Genomic DNA, 27450 nt, shown 5'->3' with positions numbered 1-27450 from the left:
GGAACGGGCAGGGCTCGAAAAACTCCAGCCATTCATTTCCATTGCCACCGAGTTGCATTGGACAGTAAGTACGTCAATCAAACGGTCGTACTGCACTCCCCCTCCCCCGCGCGCGACCCCTTCGTGCAGTATTCGTGACCCAGAGCTCGTGACCCAGAGCAAGCTCCTGTTTGTTGTTATCCTGCGGTAGCTACTGGAACTATAGTTAATCCACATTTGGACCTAGCAGTAGAAGACAATTTCCATGGCAGACAAGACGCCACCATCCCCACCACCACCACCAGCAAAGAGAAGGAAAACTCTTTTTCAGAGAGTAATTGATAATAAAAACGCTGAAAGAGAAAAACTGAAATCAAGAATAATCCTAGGCGCTGCTTTCGAACGTTGGCGGCAACTGAAGGACGAGAAGGGTCTAAAAACCGATGCTTGTGTGGCGGTTGACCTAGTTTCAAAGTTTATACCGTTTATACTCGGTAATACCGGTGTGGAGACGAGTGTATTACTCGTTGTGAAAATGTCCACACCGCGGCAACCCTAGTGAAAACCAGGACTTCCAATACAATTATATGAAACAAACATACATTTTCTAAAAATAGTAATGATTTATGTGACCGTTTAATGTTTATAACATCTGGTCCAACCATTGCAGCGAGAACGTATTCTCAGCAGGGGGTGCTGGGAAAAAAAAAAACTCAGCCACTAGACTCGCAACTCGTTACATTGATAAAAAAAGATGTATAGCAGCGCAGCTCAATTACACCAGTGCATGCGCGGACAGTTGAAAATCGATCGTTCACATCCAGCTGCTCACAGAACAAGTTTAGCGCACCCCCGCCACCCTCACACTTTTTCATATAACCTTTTTTCAGCACTAGGTCATATGAGCATTAAATAAATGCTGCGTCTCAAAATGCGTTGGACAGCAGCGAGGATGACTCGCTTTGCCACGGGCCGAAACAGTTCGGAGCGACCACAGCCAGAGCGAACACAGCGGGGCAGAGGAGTGTCAGGAATAGTCTTTGGTGTACACATCAGTACGGCCTATTTGCACTACTGTTTAGTGGCAATGCAGTGTTTTATTCGATGCCTTTTTATTTTCGTATATTATTTCAATGAATACAATTTATTTATTCATAAAAAACGGATCTGGTCTTCAAATCTTTTTTCCAAATATAGGTCGTCTTACAATGGGGTTTGTGTTTATATTCGGACCAATACGGTACAGCGGGCGCTCACATGACGTTAAGCATTTCCTGGTGCATAATGTGACGCTTCAGAACCTAAAATCCCGTTTCTCCCCGTTGACACGACAACACATAACCGGCGTTTTCAGAAATCTCCACTTTGGCCGGAGTTTTTAGAAATGATCGTTTTCTGTGATAAGACAGGGCCTCGGACAGGGGGTGTTGCAGCACCCCCAGCACTCCTACTTCCCGCGGTACTGGGTGCAACTTACAGCTGAATGTAGTGCCATGTTGTTAAACGAAAACCTACTCTAGCCTGGCTCTCTCTCGCGCATCTCTGTTCGCGCTCGTGCATGATTGCGCGTCCAGGTACTTGGAATGGGTGGAGTCAGAGTCAGCGTTGAAGGAGAGGGGGTAGGACCATTTGAGTTGTGTATTTTCAAAATCTGCTGGCGTTTCGCAAATCACCTACCCAACCTTTAAGCTTGCTTTTCAATTGACCGTTGTATCTGAGAGAGCCGGGACCCCCAGCCCAGCTGGAGGGAGAGCAGGACCGTCAGAGGGGTTCATTGAAGGACACAAACTGCCCATGACACCTGCAGGGAAAGGTTATTTTATTTATTATGTGCAATGCGAAAAGGTTGACAGAATAAATGTGTGTGTGTGTTCGTGCTTTTCTGGGATAACTTGATTAAAGTTCTTCAAATATCCATTTTGTTTGAACAAATCTAGGATCTATGTTATGTGCAGAAACATGATGTAGGCCTACCTTTCCCCCTGCAAATATCGGTTCAACTGAAAGTGCAACGATTCCATTTCTCGTCCTTTTTATTAAAGTCAGAAAAGTGAAACACTATTGAATTGGGTTTTTATTCATGATTCCGCAATATATCAATTCAATTTATAGTAATGTAAATATTAGGTTAAAAACGGTATCCTCAAGTTGGTCTACATAACAAACAATTTACAATATTATATGAAAGAAATATACGGAGAATACACTCATTAAAGAATATAGTGGAATATAATAATTTACAATGGGCTATATTTCAAGTAGTCAGGGTTATTTTCATACTTGGTAAATGACAACAGGACTAGCCTACATTAATGCAGGTCTCTCAGATCTCAAATAGCAGATTATTCAGGAAATATCATTAGTTCTTGTTCGTTTATTTTAATATCAAACAGTGTTAGTCTGTTTGATTGACAGGTGAGATTATCAGGAGGGAAGAGTTTATACCATATACTGTTGAAATGTAGGTCCGCCAAGAGAAGTCTGTAGCAGACAAGTACCTAGAACATTAGGTGAAAATCTCGCATATGCATATTTTCGCCTTTGCTAATTGCATTATGTCAGCACTTTGAAGTGGGCTATAGACCGAATTTTACCTAAGTTCAGGCACTGACTGATATGACCATAACTGTTGTACTGACTACTTGTACACAAGGAACCATGTGATTTTACTGTATAGATTTTGAGAAAATGTCATTTGAAAAACGTACACATGCATATTCTCGCCTTTGCAAATTGCATTATATCAGCACTTTGAAGTGGGCTATAGACCGGATTTCACATAAGTTCCGGCACTGACTGATATGACCATACTAACTGTTGTACTGACTACTTGAACGCAAGGAACCATGTGATTTTACTGTATAGATTTAGAGAAAATGTCATTTGAAAAACGTACACATGCATATTCTGCTGGCCAATGGAGTCGAAGGTCCGCACTGGCGGCCAACTTGCCACAGTCAGCTGCTCACCCATAACACTGTGTTGACTTGGTAGTGGTACATGTACGTTTTAAATAACCATAACCACCTTGCTGCATTTTCAAACGGTTTGTTTTGTTATAAACGTCAGAGATGTAGTTACGGCACCGGGGACGCGGGAAGTCAGTCCGAGGGGGGGGGGGTTCTGAGAGAGAATCTATATAATGACATCATAATAAATGCTGCGCAACATCCATTGTTTACAGAGACGAGATGACGGTTGACGTCACATTCAGGGCTCCGCTCTGGTAAACACTCTACTGGTGTGTAAAAAGAGTTCTGCCAACTAGCCACTGTTATTCACAAACGTTAGCAAGTAAACAAAGTGGAAATTAGAGTCAACTCGGCTGATACTGGGCTGAATTTCACACACTAACAACATGCCGACAGGCTGTTGCGGTCCGGCATTATACACAGCGTTATAACGAGGATTCAGGAGGTTATTTCTAAAGGTTTACAAACGAAAGTGACAATAATAGAAAGCCTTAATTTTCATCCAGAGTTACGAGTTGTCTGATATGAGGAAAGTGACGGTTTCTCCGTCAAGTGAACCGTCCGTCTTTGCTCTTTTTTTGCCAACCAGTTTACGTGCGGGATTCCAGAATCATAACGATAACATTCAACGTGTCTATTAATATGCATGCAACATTTTACACCAGTTTTAGAATGTTCACTACAACAGATGTTGAACACCAACATGTTTATGTAAAATCAGCATAGTACCATATTCAGCTATGGACAGTTCTAGCTTGTGCGTCATAGCCTACGTCAGCCTACACAGACAATGTTATAAATAAAATTAAATGATAATATGATAGATATCATAAAAAGGGTGGATGTCAATAATTTAATGAAAAATCATGTATGATAAAATTATACAAAAAAAAAAAAGTATTGATTTGTTCAGAAAACCTTCTCACTTGCAGTTACAGCCAGAGGCCGCCAGGGGGGGGGGGGGGGGGGGGGGGGGGTGTGCTGCAGCACCCTACCCCGACTTCCCGCGTCCCTGTACGGCACTGCATACTTGATACTGATGAATAATTAGGCTATGTTAGATTCTAAAAAAAATGAAATGTTCTAAAATAGGTACAATATTATAACCACGTTAATAAGGTTTGTAAGAAACCAAACCGTTGGTAAAACGGTTGAGAATGTAGCAAGTTATGGTTATTTATAAAGTACATGTAGCCTACCACTACCAACACAATGTTATGTGTGAGCAGCTGACTGGCAAGATGTCCGCAAGTTTGGACATTCTAGACGCCGCCGTAAGACAGCTAGTGTTCTATATATCTACACACGTAGGTGAAGGGTTTTATTTTGAAAACGTTGCGAGATACCACCCAAAGGCTGTTTAGAGTAAAGGTGCACGAAGATTTTGTGTGACGGCTGGCTTAACCGCGGATGAACGAATGGCGGCTCATTTGACCGCAGTTTTAAACGTCATGTGTGAGGCGGCTGCACTGTTAAACTTGTTTGAATTCCCAAAAAAACACTGGATCCTTTGAAAATCTTTATTTTAAACCTTAGGAATTATTGAGCGAAGCTTAGATTTTCAAAAAAAGATTGCAAAAAGTGCACAATGTCATTTCAGGGCGCACGCACACATGCGCACACGCGCACAAACACACACGCGCGCACACAAACACACACACACACACGCAACACAATCTTATCGCAAGACGAGGGCAACCATTTGGTTGGTTTGTAAAAGTTGTTATTTTTACTGGAATTAATAGCTCTTGTGCTACAGTGTTTAATAAGTAAGTGACGTCTTTATGGAGTTCAATATTTGTATATTTTTTCTATATTCTAAAGGCCATTTGTGTTTTCTACATATTTCCCTGCCACATTTCCAAACCAGCACCTTAAAAGAAAAGTCTTCATAAATAGTACCCTATCAATGGAGGTTAAAGGTAATTTATTCCTCTTATGACGCAATCATTCCCATGTACCTCGGTAAGACTGGAAACCATTTACTGGTGGGAGGACAGCCACAAATAATAATAATCGATTGCATTAAAATAAAGTGTTTAACACTATTTTCCAGTTCCTCATTCCTGCTATTTTAAATAGCTAGCCCAGAGCCAGACTATAGAACTATGCATAGAAGCTAATGCAAAATTAACAACCTTGACGGTCACACACACAAAATATTAACATTTCACACGTAGAAAACACAGACAGTCAACACACGTCTTCGATCCCAGACTACAGTGTGTCTACACATCAGGGGAGCAGGAGGAGAAGCGCTGATTGGCTGAAGCGTTTCCAGGGCGACGAGCTCCCTGCCTGCTCATTGGTCTTTCTGTTGGGAGAAGAAGATGGCAGTGAGAAGACAGTGAATCTCTGCTGGTGGGTGTGGCTATGTTGACCTGAAGAGGCCCTGGGACGACACCTCACCTCCTTGGGTCTGACCCCGTCTGAACCTGTGTGGAGGAAAACACAAGAGTAGAAGAAGAGTGAGTCGGGAACACCCAGGCTTTAAGACAGACACAGCTACAGCCTACCATGGCCTTAGTATTAGTTTGAATAACATTATTATTATCATTAGTCAGTCCCTCCGGAAGTTACCGGATTCACAGATTGCGACTATTCCCGCAACTTTGACCAATCCTCGTTTAATCTGTAAATACGTCAACACACTGCGGCATTAATGCAAGTTGGAGCAATGGTTGCACTTTCCCGCCAGTTGGACTAAACATCCCACTCCCAAACACAAAAGCTCATGTCTATTTACGAATTCACTTCCTTGTTTATGAACGCCTGAAATATGCCACTCATATATCCAGTTTCTCGAGTTATGCCGTTTCGTTTTATTCTTGCTGGACAAATGACATTTGTCTTTAATTCATGAATTATTATTGAATCCCAATCATTTCCGCGTCTTTTTACAATTAAAAAATATGCGAAATCCTAGAGGGACTGATTATATTATGTATTAGGAGTAGGAATGGTAGAAGTAGTGGTGGTAACAGTTCTAGTACTACTACTATGTGGGGGTAGTAGTATTAGTACTACTACTATGTAGTGGTAGCAGTACTCAAACTACTACTATGTGGTGGTAGCAGTACTAGTTACTACTATGTATTTCAGTACCAGCAAAGTTCCTGAAGGCCAGTGTGATGATTCCGTAGAGCAGCAGCGCCATGCCAACCATCGCCATGGAGTCCTGGATGGAGGGGGTGCTGAACCCTGAAACACGCCCCCCAGCACAACCCCCCACAGGTCAGTCCCGCCCCCTGGCTCACGTCCCTGTTGGGCTCCAGCCAACACTCACCTGTCTGCTGCTCATCTCCTTGATGAACTCTAAACCTCACGCTCCGTTCTACTCTATACAACAAACATTTGAGTACATACGTGTTTTTTATGAGAAAGGCTTTACAGAAGCAATAGTCAACCGTTGTATTCATGTGTCAATAGATACAGGTGTGTTCATTATGATATGTTTCTACAGGTATATTCCTACATCTGTGTTTACACAGGTTTGTTCTTAAAGGTGTGTCAGTAGATACAGATGTGTTTCTACAGGTATATTCCTACAGCTGTGTTTACACAGGTGTGCCAATACAGGTGTATTCATAAAGGTGTGTCAATACAGGTGTATATGTACAGGTATGTTTATACAGGTATATTCCAGATGTGTTCCTACAGGTGTATTCCTACAGGTGTGTTTATAAAGATGTGTTCTATACGTGTGTTCCGGAATCTGTGTCAATAGATACAGGTGTGTTCTGTCTTTCTACAGGTGTTTCTACAGGTGTGTTTCTACAGGTGTTTCTATAGGTGTGTTCCTCCAGGTCTGTTTCTACAGGTGTTTCTACAGGTTTATTTCTACAGGTGTGTTCCTCCAGGTGTGTTTCTACAGGTGTGTTCCTCCAGGTGTGTGCACAGACTCAGGCCGGAGCCCATCCCGTCCCTCACCTATGACCTCTAGGGCGACCTTGGAGCGCCTGGTCCCCCCACGGTGTCGGGCCACACACACCAGCCCCCCCCCCCGGCCCAGGGCGCTGGTGTCCAGCTGCAGCAGGCTGCTCTGGCTGTAGGTGCCGTCCCAGGCCTCCCGGTGGCCGGACAGGCTGGCCTCCCCCAGGGCCGCGGGGGCCCCGTCCGCCCCCAGGAACTCCCAGCTCAGCTCCAGGGGGAGGGGGGTGAAGCCGGACGCCTCACAGCGGACGCTGAGCACCTGGCCGGGGGCGGCGAGGGGCAGCGGGGAGGGGCTGATGGAGAGGGAGGGGGGCTCTGCAGGGGGCCACAGGAAGGAGGCCATGTTAGGGGTCTTCACGGCTCGTGGTGACAACACTGGGGGGCCTCGGGCCCCGGACTCTCTCTGCCGCCGGAGCAGCACTGAGCCCTCTGGTCTGGGGCGTCCTCTCTCAGGTCCAGCGCTCTGACCTGAGTCTCAACGGGTCGCTGTCACGTGACCAGGGCTGGGAACGATACTTTAACAAAGTAATGAGTTATAGTTACTCACTACTTGTTCCAAAAAGTAACTGAGTAAGTAACTGATTTACTCGATAATAAAGGTGACTAGTTACCAGGGAAAAATTTGTATTTTTCTGAGCAGTTTCCACTTGGCCTTAATGTGTTAAATGGTTTAAAGGCCCTGATATACTTCCGACTGAATTTTAATTTGCTTGGTTGCAAAGGCTGTGGAACATCTGCCGAATACTACAGTAAACCCTACATGTGACGCACTGGTTACCTTTGTCACTGGTTTTCTGTCTCACAAAGATCTGCTCTGGATTCTGAGAATCTTATCTCCATCATCCTCACCCACAGCCTCCAGCTCTATGACATCATCAGAGCTCACCCACCGCCTCTAGCTCTATGACCTCATCAGAGGCGGTCCTCACCTACCACCTCCAGCTCCACGGTCACCTGGGCCAGCAGGTGGGGCAGGTGCACGGCGCAGACGTACGTCCCCGAGTGCCGCGCCTCGGCTTCCTGCAGGACCAGCGACGCGTTTCCTGAGGCGTGGAGGCCGGCGAAGTCCAACGCCGCCCCTTCCTGCGGGCCGGGGGCCAGGCGGTCCGTCTTTCCGTCGTAGGCGAGGACCAGGCGGCCCTGACCCCTGAACTGGTACCGCCACTCCACGGCGAAGCCCCCCGACGACAGCGGGGACGAGGGGTCCGCCCAGAAGCGGCAGTCCAGCAGCACCGGCTCGCCCAGTCCGCACCGCACCGAGACGGTCTCAGTGAGCACGCTCAGAACCACTGCAGGGGGGGGGGAGGAGGGGGAGGAGGGGGAGGAGGAGGAGGAGGAGGAGGAGGGAGAGAGAGGTAAATGGGGCATTTAACTGGCTACCTATTTATGTTTGTACCTCAAAGCCACCTCATTTATAAACTATGAACTAGTAACTCTCGCCCCCCGATGCTGAGTACAGGGGTTTGAATCCCTTCTCCTCTCATCAGTACCGTGGGGATGGATGGTTGCCGTGGCAGCGCGGGCGACCGTGGACAGAGCCAGCCCCCCGTCGAGGCCCAGGATGGTAGCAGACAGCCAATCAGCCTGCAGGTGGGCGGGGCTGAGGGCGGAGTCGGTGAGCGAGGCGGCCCATTGGACATCGGCGGGCTGCGGGAGGAAGGGGTGGAGCTCACACTGGGGTTTGACCAGAGAGCCCTGGGGGGGGTGGAGGGAGGGGTGGAGCAGAGAGGCGGAGCCATCTGGATGGAGAGGGGAGGGGGAGGGGGAGGGGGAGGGAGAGGGAGAGAGGGGGAGGGATGGGGAGAGAAAGAGACCGAGAGAGTGAGAGAGAGAGGGGGGGGGAGGGAGAGGGAGGAGAGAGAGAGGGAGAGAGGGGGGGGTGAGAGAGAGGGGGAGGGAGGGAGAGAGGGGGAGGGAGGGAGAGAGAGATTGAGAGGGGGGAGGGAGGGAGAAAGAGGGAGAGAGAGAGAGGGGGGGAGGGAGAAGGAGGGGGAGGAGAAAGAGGGAGAGAGGGGAGAAAGGAGAGTGAGAGATGGATGGATGGAATTTTATTTTAAGGACTCATGGTTGACTTGAAACGTACAACACACACAAATACACAGACACGCACATACTACACACATATCACTCACTCACACACAGACACACACACACACACACACACACACACACACACACCACACACACATCACACACACAACACACACACACACACACACACCCACACACACATCACACACACATCAATCACTCACTCAGACACACACACCATCATCCTTGCTACTCACAACTATAATACTACGGCTGGTCCAACACATATAAACTATTGTTCTTTTTGTCCACTCACCGGTGACGTGGTAGACTCTGTCCGGGACCACGTCAGAGGAGGAGGAGGAGGAGGAGGAGGAGGGCTCCGCTAGCGTCTCTTCAGACCGGCTGTCGGGGGACGTCCTGACGTGTAGCAGAGTCCGCTCATGCTTCAAACCCTCCCCCGGTTTCTCCCGGACGAACCAGCACTCCAGCGGGGGACAGCCGCCTCCAGAGCCCGCTGAGACCCGCAGAGACCCGGGAGACGTCGGTCACACGAGGCGGTGGTGGTGAGAGCTTATCAACACTGCCGCTGTACCAAGTTACAGCCCTCACGGCCCCAAAGAAGGGGCGGCGGCAATCCATACACAGCGCAAAGAGATCTACATAATATATTATTATATTATTGATATATAGCTCTATAATACCTACATAATATATAATATTATAGGATGGAAGAATCACGCAAGATATAATATGTAGTATTATATAATATATATAATATAATGTATAATATTAAATGATTGAAGAATCACGCAATATATAATAGAATATATAATATATTATATATCATATTATAGGTTTGAAGAATCACGCAATATATAATATGTAGTATTATATAATATAATGTATAATATTATAGGATTGAAGAATCACGCAATATATAATATTATATATTCCTATAATAATATATAATATAATGTATAATATTATATTGTGGTCATTATACTGGTATATACTGGTTCATTTATTCTGGGGGTTTGGACCCTTTCGGGGACAGTGTAGTTGCTGGGTTAATGGGTTGGGGTTGTCAATTAGTTAAGTGTAGTTGTGTGTTGTTAAATGTTAACAATGTTATGTGTATCGTTGCCGCCACCGTAACCGACAATGACGTAGTTTGTTTGGTGCGCTGTTTTCCGTGTACGATGTTTGGATAAGTCAGTGCCGTGCATGGGGCGCGGAACTGCATGATTGCTTGCTTGAACCTGGGCTCCCGTCTCATCCTTCCCGTGCTGCTGGCGGCAATATAATATATATAATATATATATAATAGGCCTAATTAGGTTGAAAAGCATTTGATTATCCTTCTAATATAAGAACATTTAATTTGGCTTCGAACTGTGAAAACGAAACCATCCCACTGGTTTGATGACGTTCGTGACGGTCCCGTCCGGTGAGATTTACGAAGTGTGTGTGTGTGTGTGTGTGTGTGTGTGTGTGTGTGTGTGTGTGTGTGTGTGTGTGTGTGTGTGTGTGTGTGTGTGTGTGTGTGTGTGTGTGTGTGTGTGTGTGTGTGTGTGTGTGTGTGTGTGTGTGTGTGTGTGTGTGTGTGTGCAAACCCGACCACTCGAACGAGCAGTAAGACAAAAGCGTGCGGGAGACATCAGCCTACCTTGAATCCAGCAGGACATCACGATCAGAACGAGTGTGCGAAGGGTTCCGATGTGCGCCATGTCTGTTCCTCTCCGTGTAGCGGCTGAGCTTTGATGTGACGGCAACACGTCGAGGCTCCTCACCCTCAGCTTTACTTTCGGTTTCAAACAAAAATGTCAGCGTCACGTGATTTCCTATAAACTAGTTGTAGTACTCCGTGTGGCCTCACGGGGCGCTGATGGTCTCCTGCACGCGTTTGAGCTGTACCACACAATGCGTTCACCTTGTAGAGTAGGCTACTAGAATGAAACTGTAAAATCAGTACCAAAAATGTTGTAGACAATTTTTTTAAGTGAAGTTATTTTAAGTTATGTTCCATTTAGACTACTGGATCACAGAATCAATGATTGAACATCATCTGAGTCATAACATCGGAAGCTATGAGCTCCGGCCAGCAGGCGAGTTCTGCTGTTCTGTGTTGTTCAGAGGAACCGAGGGTATTTCCTCCTTCAGCAGCAACAGACACAAAATGGAGGAGCACTGCGCTCTCTGATAGGGTGTGGCACCTCGACAATGTGTGTGTGTATGAGTATTCGTGTGTGTGTGTGTGAGTGCTTTTGTGTGTGTGTGTGTGTGTGTGTCTGTGGGGGGGGGGGGGGGGGTGGCTATGACTGCTTTTGCGTGTGTGTGTATGAGTGCTTGTGCGTGTGTGTGTGTGTGTGTGTGTGTGCGTGTGTGTGTTTGTTTGTCTGTGTGTGTGTGTGTGTGTGTGCGTGAGTTTCAGTGTGAGTGTGTATGTGTATGTGTGTGTCCGGTCCACAACCCTGACCAGCGAAAGTGTGAATCGAGTTCAGATTTCTTTCGATCTTCCACCACTAGCGTTCCTATATCAGATGTCTTATGCTGACAGGCAACACACACACACACACACACACACACACACACACACACACACACCAATACTAACACACACAAACGCAGGCACACACACACACGCAAACATACAAGGGCCAATACAAACAGACACGTACACACACACAAACACACACACACAAACACACATCCACACAGTGGCGGATTAAGGTGGTCATTGTCCCCTAGGCTACTATTTGTGTGAGGCCCTCTTACTGATCCCGCAAAATAACTTAACTCAAACAAAAAAAGCCTAATTTAGTGCCATGTGTCAAAGCGTTATATTATAGGAATGTTACATGGCACACACGCACATACTCGGGGCGCACTGGCATACACACACACCCATCGAGACAGCCTCTACTAGAACAGCCTGGTTTTAGTAAAGGCCACCACCACCACCAACCCCAGCACCACCACCACCACCACCACCACCACCACCACCAACCCCACCAGCACCAGCACCACCACCACCACCACCATCACCACCACCGCCACCACCACCAGCCTGCATGAATGCCTCATCATTGAAGTCCACCCTCTCCCTTCTTCCTCTTCTATCCACAGCAGGGATATCCTAAACAACCCCTGTGTCACCATCATCATCATCATCATCATCATCATCATCATCATCGTCATCATCACACCAGGGACCATACCACTCATCTATCTCATCACTATGTCTAGTCTCTCTGATGTCCCGCGCACACGTCTATCAATCGTGTTTTAAACAGTGCTAGTTAACAGTTCATCATGACCTGTATCACTTACGTCTATAGCAGCATCAAACACATCATCGCCATCCTCATCATACCAAACATCAGACGACTGCTCCGTCAAGACCCTATCATCAAACCCCTTCAACGCCTCCTCAGGACATGTATCCACACCCAGTACTACGACTAGTTCTACGTCTCCTCTCCGGGCTTCTGGGGCTCATGTTTTTATTCATAGTTTACAATTATATTTTACAAACCCCTAATTTGTTACGCCGGTAAAAAAAGAAAAAGTTATTTATACAACGTTTTTAAATAGATAGACGTTAGACACATCATATTAATAATAACACTAATAATAGGTTGATAGTGTTAACCGTTAAGAACCGTTGTGAAATAAAAACATCCATACATGGTGATGGGTCAGCCTGCTGGATCTCATTCCCTGCGGCGTCCCTTGGAACACGTAATAAAAGACTTCTCATCAAGCAAATATTAACCGGTCACGCAATGCCTGATAAAGCTGAATGATACAGTTTTAGTAGATACTTACTGCTGATCAGCACCTTGTCTGTGTTTCCGCTGTTGGCTGGGGTATCAAGGTATGGCTGCACGACTGTGAGGCCGTACAAACCCTTGGGGGTTTCATTGCCCCCCAAACCCGCTCACTGCCACCCTAAATCAGGCTGTCACCAGCCCCTAGACGCGCTGGGACCGCCCACATTATGGGAACGCTACTCCGGTTAAATATGTTTACCATCTAAATAGTATGGGCCGATATATTTAATGACATGATAATAATACAGATAATAATTATTGCATCTCGTATACACCACACCGTATCCACAAGATGATTTGACACACGTTTATGTACGGCGTATCCACAGTGTTTCATACATAACATGCAGTACTATAATAGTTTCATAGAATAGTTGTGTGTGCAAAAGTGCATTTTCAAAAACACGTTTAAAAAACCATTGTGTTAATTGATTAACGCCTTAATCATAAATGTTGAAATACACTATTTATATATTTATATTTAGAACGGGGCTACACACACTTTAATCTACACATCTCGTGTATAGCGCACCTCTTTACCCACACAAGCATGAAAGGGAGCGTGTGGGAATGAAAGTGTTTGTGAAAGTGTTTATGAAAGTGTTACTACACAGAGAACTACAGTGTTTCATATCAATATAATACCATATCAGAATAATAGATAGATAAATACATCCTTTTAACACCTTTAACCTCCCCACACTCAGCTCACAGCCCGTCCCCACGCCCTTCTGGACCCCCACAGCCCCCAGCGGGGGACAGGGGGTCCGCACCGCGGCCCTAAAACAGTACACCCCTCCTGGGGGTGAGCCCTCTCAGGACAGACCCTCTGGACAGTTTGGGAGGGGGGCCCACGAACTGATCACAAGGGACACGACCGTCTTGACGGACACAACGCCCGCTGGGAGGGGACCCCGCGAAATGATCGCAAATGACACGTATGAAACCCACTGCTCGTTTTAGGATGACACACTCAGAGGGGCGCTCCCCCGGAGCTATTGAGGGGCGCACCCCCGGAGCTAATGAGGGGGGCACCCCCGGAGCTAATGAGGGGCGCAGACCTGATGGAGTCGTTCCATTAAGACACAACTACACGTCCACTTCCACCCGTACAGGCACGCCCCAACATGACCGCTCACTGCACCCCACCTTAGGACGCCACCTGCCCCCATAGACACACTCATGATGAGTGCTTGTGTGTGTGCGTGTTTGTGTGTGTCTGTGTATGTGTGCGTGCGTTTGTGTGTTTTTATTGGCTTGTGTATGTGTGTGTGTGTGTGTGTGTGTGTGTGTGTGTGTGTGTGTGTGTGTTTGTCTTAGTGTCTGTGTATTAATGAGTGCTTGTGAGTGCTTGTGTGTGTGTGTGTGTGTGTGCGTGTGTGTGTGTGTGTGTATTTCCTTGTATGTGGGTGTTGGAAAATGTACACAAACAAACACAACGCCAATAATAATCCTCAAGTAGCCTTTAGCACTTAAAGATGTTTTACTGTAGGCCTACTGCTAGACCATAAGAATGTTACTTATTAATGACGGGTAGGAGATATACTAGTTAGTCTGACACACATTTATGTAAGAGAGCTATAAAATAAGATATGATGCTATATGGACCAGGAAATAAAAATAATTTCGTAAGATTTTAAGGCGATCTTGTGTTGTGTGTGTATGTGTGCATGTGTGTAAATGTGTGTTTGTGTGTGTTGCATGTGTCTGTGTGTGTTTTGCATGTCAGCATAAGACATCTGATATCAGGACGCTAGTGGTGAAAGATCATAAGAAATATGAACTCCAGTCACACTAACGCTGGTCAGGGCTGTAGATCACACACACACACACACACACACACACACACACACACACACACACACACACACACACACACACACACACACACACACACACACACACACACACACACACACACACACACACACACACACACACACACACACACACACACACACAAGCCAATAAAAACACACAAACGCACGCACACAAACAAATGTGTTTGAGTTAGTTTCACTTGCCGTTCTCCTGGTAACCAATGACGTCGCAGCCGTATTGAATTCCTATTGGTCCAGTCCGGCCTCTCCCTCGTGATCAGTCTCTTGTTCGCTGGTTTCCTGGTCAGTGCGTCTGATGCTGGAGTCGGAGTCACGTCTCTGTGGATAATCTCATTGATTTGTTCTTCTGAATACATCGATATGAAGTTGCTAACGGGGCTGCTGCTGTTGGTCTTTGGTCACGGTGTGTCCTCAGGTAAGACTGACTCAAGTTTTTACTTTTCAAAATATCTTTCCAAAAGGTTCGGTTTTGGTCCCTCAAGACACGATGCTTAGATTCCTTAAATCGTTTGAAACGTTTTAGATTATCCTCTCTAATGAGTTCAATTAATCCACAACATGATTAATCTTTTACTGTGAATATTTGAACTAATATAAGAACATTTATATTTGGTTCGAACTGTGAAAACGAAACCAGCGCACTGGTTCAATGACGTCGTTCCTAAATGTACAATCTATTATCAGAACCAAACATTAAACTTCAGTTTGGAGGGAATCCGATGTCTTCTTTAACTCTACTTTTAATCCTAGATGTTGTATTAACATTCATAGATATCTTGTCGTTAACTTTTCAACGTTCGTGGAGAATCATCACGCACGCGCACAAACGCATAGACACACGCAGACACACAATAATATAATTATTAACATTGCTATCAATACATTATTCTGAAATAAAGTAATTACATTGTTCTATCATTAATTATTCTCTTTCAAATTATGACAATGTGAAGATAGTTAAAATGCCGTAATCTAATACAGAAATTCACCAATATGCTTATAATTATGAAAACATTTTAATAGTAATTTAAATAATAGTTTATTATTCATGTCAGCAGTAATGATTAAGAGGCAGCAGGTTGTTTTGTAGTTAGTGGTCTGGCAGCGAGCGCTGTGGGCTACAGTGAGATGTTTGGATGTCAAACTGAAGGTTCCTACATTACCTGGACGGCCAGGGGGCGGAGCCATGTGACAGGGGGCGGGGCCATAGGACAGGGGGAGCCATAGAGCAGGGGGAGGGGCCATGGGCCTTTCTGTCTACAGTGATGTACCGTATTAACCTGTCTGTCTGTCTGTCTACAGTGATGTACCGTATTAACCTGTCTGTCTGTCTACAGTGATGTACCGTATTAACCTGTCTGTCTGTCTGTCTACAGTGATGTACCGTATTAACCTGTCTGTCTGTCTGTCTACAGTGCTTCACTCTCTGCATTATTTCTACACGGGGTCGTCTGGACTCTCAACCTTCCCAGAGTTTGTTGTTGTTGGGATGGTGGATGGAGTTCAGATGGTTCACTATGACAGCGTCAGTAAGAGAGCCGTAGCCAAACAGGACTGGATGGAGCAGGTCACCAGAGATCCAGCCTACCTGGAGAGGGAAACTGGAAACTTTCAGGGTTCCCAGCAGTGGTTCAAAGTCAACATTGGGACTGCCAAGCAGCGCTTTAACCAGACAGGAGGTGAGTTTATATCTACTGTCTGACCTCTCACATGGAGATATCCATCATTCAACCCCAGGATAAAGATTCACCATACTCCTAAACACACACACACACACACACACACACACACACACACACACACACACACACACACACACACACACACACACACACACACACACACACACACACACACACCAGCCCGCCCGTTGAAGGCCGCCTTAATGCCCGGTCTAGCCTGGGCTGAAGCCCCAGGGCCTCCGCCGATCGGGGGGCTATCATGAGCTGCACTAATGATAGGCCCATGATAGCCCCCCCCCCCCCCGATCGGCGAAGGCCCCAGACAATGTGATGTTTAGTTTGGGGCTTACAGAGATCAGAGGCCTATCATGAGCCAAGAGAGAAGAGGGCCCCTAGTGGTAGCTGGGCCCCGCGGCCCCTTGACCCCACAGCCACAGTCGTCTCACCCCCCCCCCCCCCCATCTCCATTGTAAGAGCCCCTCTCAGGGGGCCTACACACCTCTCAGCCCCAGGGCCCAGTGGCAGGTGAAGGCAGGCCTGCCCCCGTGTGGTCCTAGCCTGGAGGGGGGGGGGGGCTTCACCGGGCCTCAGCAGCAGCAGGACTCAGGGCTGAGAAAGAAAAGAATCAAAGTTTAGACATTGGATGAACGGAGCAGAAGAAGAGTCACACGTTGAACACTGAGTACTGCTACACTGAATACAGTGTATTATTAGTGTAGTAGTACTCAGTGTAGCAGTACTCAGTGTAGCAGTGCTCAGTGTAGCAGTACTCGGTGTAGCAGTACTCGGTGTAGCAGTGCTCAGTGTAGCAGTGCTCCGTGTAGCAGTGCTCCGTGTAGCAGTACTCAGTGTAGCAGTACTCAGTGTAGTAGTACTCAGTGTAGCAGTACTCAGTGTAGTAGTACTCAGTGTAGCAGTACTCAGTGTAGCAGTACTCAGTGTAGCAGTACTCAGTGTAGTAGTATTTGTATGTAGGGTAGTGTAGGGGTGTGTTCTGAAGAGGCTCCGTGTCAAACGGCCCGCGGGTCACCTGAGGCAGAGGCACATCCGTCCAAAGACTCTGGCTGCTCTTATTCTCTGTGTTTCATTTATTTATCATAATGAGTTATCTTATAGTAATGCTCATATGGTTTGTGTTGTGACGTCTGTGTGTATTTAATGTTAATGAAGAATCAATTACATCTAATCTCACCCTTCTCTTTTCCCTTCTCTCTTCCTCTCTCTCTCTCTCTCTCTCTCTCTCTCTCTCTCTCTCTCTCTCTCTCTCTCTCTCTCTCTCTCTCTCTCTCTCTCTCTCTCTCTCTCTCTCTCTCTCTCTCTCTCTCTCAGGTGCCCACATGTTTCAGTGGATGTATGGTTGTGAGTGGGATGATGATGATGATTCTACTGATGGTTATAGACAGTTTGGTTATGATGGAGAGGACTTCATATCGTTTGACCTGAAGACCCTGACCTGGGTCGCTCCAGTACGTCAGGCTGTCCCCACCAAACAGAGATGGGATCAGAATAAAGCTGAACTACAATACATAAAGAACTACCAAACCAAGGAGTGTGTTGATTGGCTGAAGAAGTACCTGTCCTATGGGAAGAGCACTCTGCAGAGAACAGGTAGAGTCACATGACCTGGTGGGCGTTGACACACTCATGTCTCTTAGTCACTGGGTCTGTTCGAAATGACTTACTAATTACTACTTACTACCTACTCAATACTTGGCTTACTTTTCGAATCCTTAAATAATGATTGAGTAATCCATTTTGAGTAATCGACGTTCAGAAGACCGTCCTTAGATGACGTGAATCAAATGACGCGTCAATAACCTACCGGCCGGGCGCCGTTAATAAATATTATCAATAAATATATAAACGTCACATTTAACGTCACAGTACATCTTCAACCTAAGGATTTGCGGTGATGTGTTAAAAACAATTATTAAACCATTACATCGGTATGGCTGTGGGCTCTGCTGCTGCTGCTCCCCGTTTAGCGCCATTGCTTCCACTGTTCTTTTGAATAGACGCAGTGCATTCTGGGGCAGTTGAGTACGTCTAGTAAGCTAGCGATGCTTACACAAAATCTTTCCGGAAGTAGAAGACATTCGGATACTACTCGCTGACCTAAAACTCGCTTACTACGTTATGCTTACTCAATTTGACGTCATAGTTAGTAGGAGTAGGAAGCAAGTAGGTGGTTTCGAACAGACCCACTGTTTCTCCCCCCCCCCCCCCCCCCCCCCGCAGGGGACGCAGCGCTTTATGGAAGAATATTAAATATAGAATATATTACATGACAAGAACACGTGTTTACAATTACTCTCACTCTCCCCCCTCGCTCTCTTTGTCTCTGCCTCTCTCTCTCTTCCCCCCCCCTCTCTCTCTCTCCCCCCTCTCTCTCTCTCTCTCTCTCTCTCTCTCTCTCTCTCTCTCTCTCTCTCTCTCTCTCTCTCTCTCTCTCTCTCTCTCTCTCTCTCTCTCTCTCTCTCTCTCTCTCTCTCTCTCTCTCTCTCTTCCCCCCCCCCCCCCTCTCTCTCTCTCTCTCCCCCCCTCTCTCTTTGTCTCTCCCCCCTTGCACTCTTTCCCCTCCCTCTCTCTCTCTCTCTCCCTGTCCCCCCCCTCTCTCTCTCTCTCTCTCTCCCCCCCCCCCCTCTCTCTCTCTCTCTCTCTCTCTTCCCCCCCCCCCCTCTCTCTCTCCAGATCGTCCGCGGGTGTCTCTGCTCCAGAGGAGCCCCTCCTCCCCAGTGGTGTGCCATGCTACAGGCTTCTACCCTGACAGGGTGGTGGTGTTCTGGACGAGAGACGGCCAGGAGCTCCATGAGCAGGTGGACCCCGGGGAGGTCCTCCCCAACCACGACGGGACCTTCCAGGTCAGCGTGGACCTGGACCTCACGGCCGTCCCACAGGAGGACTGGGGGAGGTACGAGTGTGTGGTCCAGCTGAGAGGCATCGAGGACATCTCCACCCCCCTGGACCCCGCCCTCATCAGGACCAACTCGGGTAAGACTGGTGTTGGAGGGGATGGAGGTGGGGAACACATGTCTCACCACCTCCACCTGACCTCATCACAACCACTGCCAGGTGTACCTGGACACTGCTGAAGCTACTGGGTAAACACACAGCTCTCAGGAGTAGCCCCCTGCAGAAGAACAGGGTGGATTGTGGGTAAATGAGTTATATGAATCGGGCTAGGCTCAGATCAGTTCCTGAGTGACCCTGAGCTCCAGAACAGATTCTAGAGGAATAGTTACACTGACGCTGTGTTAGTCGTGTGTGTAGCATCACGTGACCGTTGACATGTGGTTCAATGATGGAGGGATGGATGCGAGAGGGTCTCTGTCCAACATCTATTATTACACGACTGATTTTATTTTTCTAAATTTAGCTTCAGAGGATAAGAGTGGCCTCACCATCCCCATCATCATTGGGTTGCTTGTCCTCCTCCTCGCTGCTGCTGCTGCTGTTGTTGGAGTCCTTCTGTACAAGAAGAGGAACGGTGAGTGGATCAAACTCTCCAGGAGGACTGAGACCTGATCTCCACCTGCTCCTACTTCCTGTCCCCTTCCTACGATCTGATTGGTTGTCTTCACCCACTGGTGGTCTGGTGGTAGAAACCTCTCCACCTCTGAATGATGAACCTCCTCCAATGTCCACTGAGATGTTGTGGCATTAAGAATATGAAAGTATAATAACATGAGGATATTCACCACTGTTACAACACTAATCATTTCTCTTGATCCTCAGCTTCAGACAAGGGACACAAACCAGTTGGTGAGTAAATTGTGTTTTTACTGCCGTTCGGTTCTTATGATTATTGCTACTACCAATCAGAGACCTTGGAGACTGTCTAGCTCACTGGACTATACAGCTCTATAGATCTAGATACATCTAGCTCACTGGATGATACAGCTCTATAGATCTAGATAAATCTAGCTCACTGGACTATACAGCTCTATAGATCTAGATACATCTAGCTCACTGGACTATACAGCTCTATAGATCTAGATACATCTAGCTCACTGGACTATACAGCTCTATAGATCTAGATACATCTAGCTCACTGGACTATACAGCTCTATAGATCTAGATACATCTAGCTCACTGGACTGTACAGCTCTATAGATCTAGATACATGTAGCTCATGACTTCACCTCCTCCCATTCTGATACTTCCCAGGTTCTGACACCAGCTCTGAGAACACTGAGGGGCAGAATCCGGCTCCTGAGGCCCAACCTCTGACCACAGTCAGTACTTTACCACTTTACAATACTTACTCAGACTCATATGTTTACAGTTATATTTATTAGCAGCCTACTTTATCACAGTGATAGTAATACTTTAACAGTTCTTTATCACAGTAATATATTAACAGTCATATTTTAACAGTACTTCATCATAGTAATATATTAAGAGTAAATCATCACAGTGATAATGTGTGCGATAATGTTTGATGTTTAATCCTGACTTGTGCTTCCTTGCTGTTTAGGGTTAAAGTTAAATCATGAAGAGTCTTCTCACGTTCCTCTTCCTAAAGCAGGATGGAGTGGATCGTTGTCAACTATAATCATCACAATCAGTTTGGGGACTTCAGATGACTAAAGATGCTATATTTGCTTAATTACAGTAACATTCAAACTTTAATTTGATAAAAAACATAAATCCGTAAGAGGGGTAAATCAATTAGATCTCTGTATTTTTGATCGATTAACTCAATGGGTTAATCCTGCAATCTTTCACTGACCCTTGAAAACCATGGCAACATGACCCCGCCATGATGGCCATTTTGTTTTGGTTCTAACTGCTTCATCTTCTAAACTTTTAATTATGTTACATTGTTTAGTCATATTTAAGTTTCAAATGATGTAAGATTCTGAATCAAGGTTTGGGAAAGTGAGATTCTGTAAAGTTTGAATACAATAATCATTAAATGTAATGTGTTTCGTTGAAATATTTGATATCTGCAAGCTAGAGAATTGCATTGCTACATAGGCTACCACACTCGAGCTAAACTGCTTTAGCTTTAATGCTCTCTTTTCTGTGTTCTTTGGGGAATTGGATCATATATACTTGGGTTATTCTGTCAATAAAATATATAGAAATTGTTTTGCCTGCATAGTATTAATATACTTATCGTTAGGTCAGGTTAACATACTTCGTTTAGAGTTTACGTACTTTCTTTAGAGGTATATTAATAAATGATGTTAGGTTTATGGTTAATACTTAGGATTAATATGACAAATTTGAGTTAATTCATTTTAAAAGTATATGAAATTGAATAACGAAATACCGAAATTAATAATACAAAGTTATTAGATTAAGTTATAAAAAAACTGAAAAGCCATGTGATACATATACATTCACAAAAACATTTTTTAATGGTATTCATGATTTTAGGTTATTTAGATAGGTAGTCCTATTTAGCTTTTCGTTTAGCCTTTCATTTATTCTGTATTTTAGAATATCCTATGCTACAATATGACCACAATTATACTAAATGTAAATAGCTTTAACATCATGAAAATAGGGATATAATCTCTCAGCATATCAAATAATATATAATGTATGAATCCTTATTCAGTTCCCCACCCAGCTAGCGTGTGGAACCAAGATGGCTGCCGGGTGATTAATGGTGTTACTGTAATGCTGTAATGGTGTGTTCCAGATACGTCGGACACCATCCTTCCGAGTTGCACGGTCACGGAGCACTTATAGCGTTCCCGTTCTTTTTGGTGATTGTGTCATGAAATTGGCTAGTCTTTGTTTATCGTTACGTACATTAGCCTCTTTAGCAAACCAGCTCGAAAACTAACAACACAACTTTACATTACAACTTTACATTGCACGCACAGCAAGACGAAAATGAAATGCATACATTGGTGACCGGAATAAAGTAGCAATGTAGTCAAGTGCGTAAGAGCATTTAAAGTCGACGTTAAAATGACAAACGTGGTACAAATACAAAGAAAATAAATCTCTTAGTGTCCGAGGCATCCGGATCACACCATAAGGCCCAGGACTGATCTGACTGGTTTGGAGACAGGCTGCCTGGGCGACCTGATTGGCTGCCTGGGTCACATGGTGTGCTGAGTGTTGGCTGTGGAAAGCCCTGGTAGCTGCAGCCTGGCTTCCCGCCAGAGACCAGGAGCACCACAACACCAACTGTACAAACTGCCACAACACCGGCCTCCATCTTGTCTCCTGACGTCTAAAGAACCGCCGAATGGCGGCTGTGGTCACTGCACACGGCGTCTGATTTAACGACGATAAAAATGCATTTGGTCATAGTTTATCAAGATTATTTTACAGTGTTGCGTTGTGATAATGAACCGTATTTATAATGTTAACAACAAACCTTTGACCCTGGCTCTAACTTTTAATTTGGTTTGTCATTAAAGTCAGATCGTGTTTAATGTGTAGGCCTACTAAAGATGAGATTATTGTGTTATGTGCTGAAAGTCAGGTTGTTGTATTGTGTTGTATTGTGAACTAAAGTGAGATCATTGTTGTGTTGTGCACTAAAGTGAGATCATTGTTGTTGTTTTTTAGATTTTAGGGCTTTTAGCAGACGCTTTTATCCAAAGCGACTTACATCAGTTAATACACACATTGACACACCGACTGCCAACACACAAAATGGCGTCCAGCGTAGTATGACCTGTAATGGTGGCGGGACATTCCAGAGATACGAGAGCCTCGCCGCCCACGGTGTCCATGGTTACGCACAAACTTCACTTCTTAAATCGTCCAAGTGTTTGTTTGTGTGTGTGTGTGTGTGTGTGTGTGTGTGTGTGTGTGTGTGTGTGTGTGTGTGTGTGTATGTGTGTGTGTGTGTGTGTGTGTGTGTGTGTGTGTGTGTGTGTGTGTTATAATGACAAGTTGCTTGTAGAGCAGGAGAGTCTCTCTGACTTTCCCTTTCCCTTTGACTCCTCTGGCCGATTCACAAAACACACACACTCCACACGCACACACACATTCAAACGTACCCACAACTGCACGCACACACACACACACACACACACACACACACACACACACACACACACACACACACACACACACACACACACACACACACACACACACTCTCTCTCTCTCTCTTTCACACACACATACACACACACACACTCTACGTTGTTTCCTGGTAAAAGAGGACCGAAAGTGTGTTTACATCTCGTCACATTAGACTTCAGCAGTAATTGATAAATGTTCAGCCTCGTAAACCGATATCCAGCCAGCGTCGCCTCGTCTGAACCCACGCTGAGGAAAGAGTCACTTTCTCTTTCAGAAGACCACAGGGTTTATTTGATATCACTAATAATGACCTAGAAGATAAACAAACTCCATTTATAGACTATTGGTCGAGACGTATTCATGAGTCGCCAACATCGTTGGGTTCCACAATGTCATGCAAAATGTATAAGTTCATGAGCGACCACAATCCCACAAAATAAGATCTCATAAAGCCGTCCCAGTGTAACCTGAGCCTTAATGGATCAGAGGAGATAACCCCTCCCATGCGCGGCCGTGTGAATGTTCCATGGCTAAGACCGGGCGGGCTTAAGACCAGGCTTAAGTCCCGTTGGTGCAACCGGCGTTAGTTCAATTCTAACGCCAGGTCTTAACTAAGACCTACTTAGCAGTTACGACCAGGCTTAGTTAAGACCAGTTGGTGCAACCGGCCCAAGGACTGATCTGACTGGTTTGGAGACAGGCTGCCTGGGCGACCTGATTGGCTGCCTGGGTCACATGGAGTGTTGGCTGTGGAAAGCCCCGGTAACTGCAGCCTGGCTTCCCGCCAGAGACCAGGAGCACCACAACACCAACTGTACAAACTGCCACAACACGGCCTCCATCTTGTCTCCTGACGTCTAAGAACCGCCGAATGGCGGCTGTGGTCACTGCACACGGCGTCTCATTTAGCGACGATAAAAAAAAATGCATTTGGTCATAGTTTATCAAGATTATTTTACAATGTTGTGTTGCATTGTGATTATGATCCGTATTGTAAATGTTAACAACAAACCTTTGACCCTGGGTCTAACTTTTAATTAGGTTTTTTATTGAAGTCAGATCGTGTTTATTGTGTACTAAAGGTGAGATTATTGTGTTGTGTACTGAAAGTCAGGTTGTTTCACTGTGTTGCGTTGTTTTGTGTACTAAAGTGAGATCATCATTGTGTTGTGTTGTTGCGTACTAAAGTGAGATCATCGTTGTGTTGTGTACTAAAGTGAGATCATCGTTGTGTTGTGTACTAAAGTGAGATCATTGTTGTGTTGTTGTGTACTAAAGTGAGATCATCGTTGTGTTGTGTTGTTGTGTACTAAGTGAGATCATCGTTGTGTTGTGTACTAAAGTGAGATCATCGTTGTGTTGTGTACTAAAGTGAGATCATCGTTGTGTTGTGTACTAAAGTGAGATCATTGTTGTCTTGTGTACTAAAGTGAGATCATCGTTGTGTTGTGTACTAAAGTGAGATCATCGTTGTGTTGTTGTGTACTAAGTGAGATCATCGTTGTGTTGTTGTGTACTAAAGTGAGATCATCGTTGTGTTGTGTACTAAAGTGAGATCATCGTTGTGTTGTGCTGTTGTGTACTAAAGTGAGATCATCGTTGTGTTGTTGTGTACCGAAGGGAGATCATCGTTGTGTTGTTGTGTACTAAAGTGAGATCATCGTTGTGTTGTGTTCCCTAGGTGGAGCAGGGTGAAGAGACAACACCGTCACCAGCGACATAACTCCTAAACTTCCATCCCACCGAATGGCGTCCAGTGAGTGTGTTGTGTAACGGTCTGTGTCCAGTGAGCGTGTTGTGTAACGGTCTGTGTCCAGTGAGTGTGTTGTGTAACGGTCTGTGTCCAGTGAGTGTGTTGTGTAACGGTCTGTGTCCAGTGAGTGTGTTGTGTAACGGTCTGCGTCCAGTGAGTGTGTTGTGTAACGGTCTGTGTCCAGTGAGTGTGTTGTGTAACGGTCTGCGTCCAGTGAGTGTGTTGTGTAACGGTCTGTGTCCAGTGAGTGTGTTGTGTAACGGTCTGTGTCCAGTGAGTGTGTTGTGTAACGGTCTGTGTCCAGTGAGTGTGTTGTGTAACGGTCTGTGTCCAGTGAGTGTGTTGTGTAACGGTCTGTGTCCAGTGAGTGTGTTGTGTAACGGTCTGTGTCCAGTGAGTGTGTTGTGTAACGGTCTGTGTCCAGTGAGTGTGTTGTGTAACGGTCTGTGTCCAGAGAGTGTGTTGTGTAACGGTCTGTGTCCAGTGAGTGTGTTGTGTAACGGTCTGTGTCCAGTGAGTGTGTTGTGTAACGGTCTGCGTCCAGTGAGTGTGTTGTGTAACGGTCTGTGTCCAGTGAGTGTGTTGTGTAACGGTCTGTGTCCAGAGAGTGTGTTGTGTAACGGTCTGCGTCCAGTGAGTGTGTTGTGTAACGTCTGCGTCCAGTGAGTGTGTTGTGTAACGGTCTGTGTCCAGTGAGTGTGTTGTGTAACGGTCTGTGTCCAGAGAGAGTCTTGTTCCAGCGTCTGTTCTCCTTCTGTGCGGCCGCTCTCAGCTTCTGGTTGAAAACATCTCAACCTTTCAGAAAGAGGCTGGTGTCACTAAGTTAAACCAACCAATCATATGAGGTGGGCGGGCTCGTCTGACCTGTAATCAAGAAACTGGAGTACACACACACACACACACACACACACAGACACACACACACACATACACACAGACACAGACACAGACACAGACACACACACACACACACACACACAGACACACACACACACACACACACACACACACACACACACACACACACAGACACAGACACAGACACACACACATACACACACACACACACACACACACACTGACACTGACACACAAACAGGCGGAGTGGTAATGGGAGAGTCGGGAGAATTCCCGGTGGGCCGTTAAGGTTTCGGGGTCGCCGGGCTGATCCCTGCTGGATAACAATATTGCGTTTATAAAAGTTCCTTGCAGCGCCGTCCGGCAGCCTGAGCCGTGCAACCGCAACCTCTCACTCACTCTGCACACGCAACACGTACAACCTGTCAACCACAACCTCTCACTCACTCTGCACACGCAACACGTACAACCTGTCAACCTCTCACTCACTCTGCACACGCAACACGTACAATCTGTCAACGTCGCAACCAATTCGATGTTGTCTAGAGGGGAGTAAGCGCCTCATTGTCTCTCTGTCTGTGGCTTTGTGTGTGTGTTTGTGTGTTTGTGTCTGCCTGTCGGTGTATGTGTGTGTGTTTCTGTTGGTGTGTGTGTGTGTGTGTGTTTCTGTCGGACAGTCGTGTCGGGATTCATCTTATTTCCAGTGATCATGGATCCACAGCATGGCCATATGCAAGGATGTGTGTGTTTGGTTGTGTGTGTGTGTGTGTGTGCATGCGTAAGTGCGTGCGTGCGTGGGTGTGTGTGTGTGTCGGTGTATATATGTGTACGTGTACGTCTGTACGTGTGTGTGTGCTGGACTATCCTCTTCCTCCTTCCCCCCCCTACGATGTCTAACGCCAGTCTGTCCAACGGGACTTCTATCAGGGTCACGGGCACCAGGGGGTCCGTACCGAGGGTCTCGGGGCGGTGCGGGGGCATTGGGGGCAGTAGCTCGGCAGTAGTGCCCTGAGTCCCTCTTTACCCCGGGGCAGTAGAACCGCTCCAATACCCGCTCCCTGGTCTCAACCATCCCCAGATCAGAGCCCCCAGGAGATGGAGGGGGCCATGGATACAGTACCCCCCCCCCCCCCCTCTGTACTACCCTATACAGTACCCCCCCCCCCCCCCCCCTCTGTACTACCCTATACAGTACCCCCCCCCCCCCCCCTCTGTACTACCCTATACAGTACCCCCCCCCCCCCTCTGTACTACCCTATACAGTACCCCCCCCCCCCCTCTGTACTACCCTATACAGTACCCCCCCCCCCCCCCTCTGTACTACCCTATACAGTACCCCCCCCCCCTCTGTACTACCCTATACAGTACCCCCCCCCCCTCTGTACTACCCTATACAGTACCCCCCCCCCCCCCCCGGGTACCCCCCTCTCTCACCGTCCCGTGCCAGTCCGTGGTGGGTCTGCCCCCCCCCCCAGGCGTTCCTCAGGGAGCCCCCTCCAGCTGCTCCCCCTGGGGGGTGGGGGGACCCCGGTGGGCGCGTGGGGCTCCCCCGGTGAGGAAGGG

At 46.4% G+C, this 27450-nt stretch overlaps 2 protein-coding genes across 8 annotated transcripts in view; one reads left to right on the top strand and one right to left on the bottom strand.

The window, feature by feature from the left end:
- Positions 1–4457: 4457 nt before the first annotated feature.
- LOC115535428 (tapasin) lies at positions 4458–10742 on the bottom strand. Its single transcript, XM_030346628.1, has 8 exons — positions 10585–10742; positions 9232–9432; positions 8375–8623; positions 7814–8173; positions 6882–7199; positions 6057–6152; positions 5361–5386; positions 4458–5265 (listed from the first exon to the last, which is right to left on the bottom strand). The coding sequence occupies exons 1-8, from the start codon at positions 10643–10645 to the stop codon at positions 5254–5256; spliced, it is 1323 nt and encodes a 440-aa protein (XP_030202488.1). The 5' UTR covers positions 10646–10742; the 3' UTR covers positions 4458–5253.
- Positions 10743–14670: 3928 nt separating this feature from the next.
- LOC115535451 (class I histocompatibility antigen, F10 alpha chain-like) overlaps positions 14671–27450 on the top strand; it is a 32177-nt gene continuing 19397 nt past the window's right edge. Inside the window, exons 1-8 of one of the 7 annotated variants that reach the window (XM_030346676.1) lie at positions 14671–15007; positions 16008–16271; positions 17604–17882; positions 18966–19265; positions 19657–19761; positions 20010–20036; positions 20442–20509; positions 20752–21367. In XM_030346676.1, the coding sequence (XP_030202536.1) occupies positions 14953–15007; positions 16008–16271; positions 17604–17882; positions 18966–19265; positions 19657–19761; positions 20010–20036; positions 20442–20509; positions 20752–20757 (1104 nt within the window). In that variant the 5' untranslated portion in view covers positions 14671–14952 and the 3' untranslated portion in view covers positions 20758–21367. Of the gene's footprint in view, positions 15008–16007; positions 16272–17603; positions 17883–18965; positions 19266–19650; positions 19762–20009; positions 20037–20441; positions 20510–20751; positions 21368–27450 lie in introns of those variants that run through there. The other 6 variants (XM_030346674.1, XM_030346675.1, XM_030346673.1 and 3 more) reach the window with 6 other exon arrangements.

The sequence above is a fragment of the Gadus morhua genome, chromosome 22 (genome assembly GCF_902167405.1).
Source record: "Gadus morhua chromosome 22, gadMor3.0, whole genome shotgun sequence".
Classification (NCBI taxonomy): domain Eukaryota; kingdom Metazoa; phylum Chordata; class Actinopteri; order Gadiformes; family Gadidae; genus Gadus; species Gadus morhua.
The sequence above is the reverse complement of the archived record's forward strand: the minus strand, read 5'-3'. Positions and strand labels throughout refer to the sequence as shown.

Excerpts from the sequence above, each read along its gene's own strand:
- LOC115535428 (XM_030346628.1), bottom strand. The coding sequence starts at position 10,645 with ATGGCGCACATCGGAACCCTTCGCACACTCGTTCTGATCGTGATGTCC. Across the intron at positions 9,433-10,584 it reads GATGTCCTGCTGGATTCAAG|CGGGCTCTGGAGGCGGCTGT; the intron begins GTAGGCTGATGT and ends TGCGGGTCTCAG. Across the intron at positions 8,174-8,374 it reads GGCAACCATCCATCCCCACG|TGGTTCTGAGCGTGCTCACT; the intron begins GTACTGATGAGA and ends CCCCCCCTGCAG.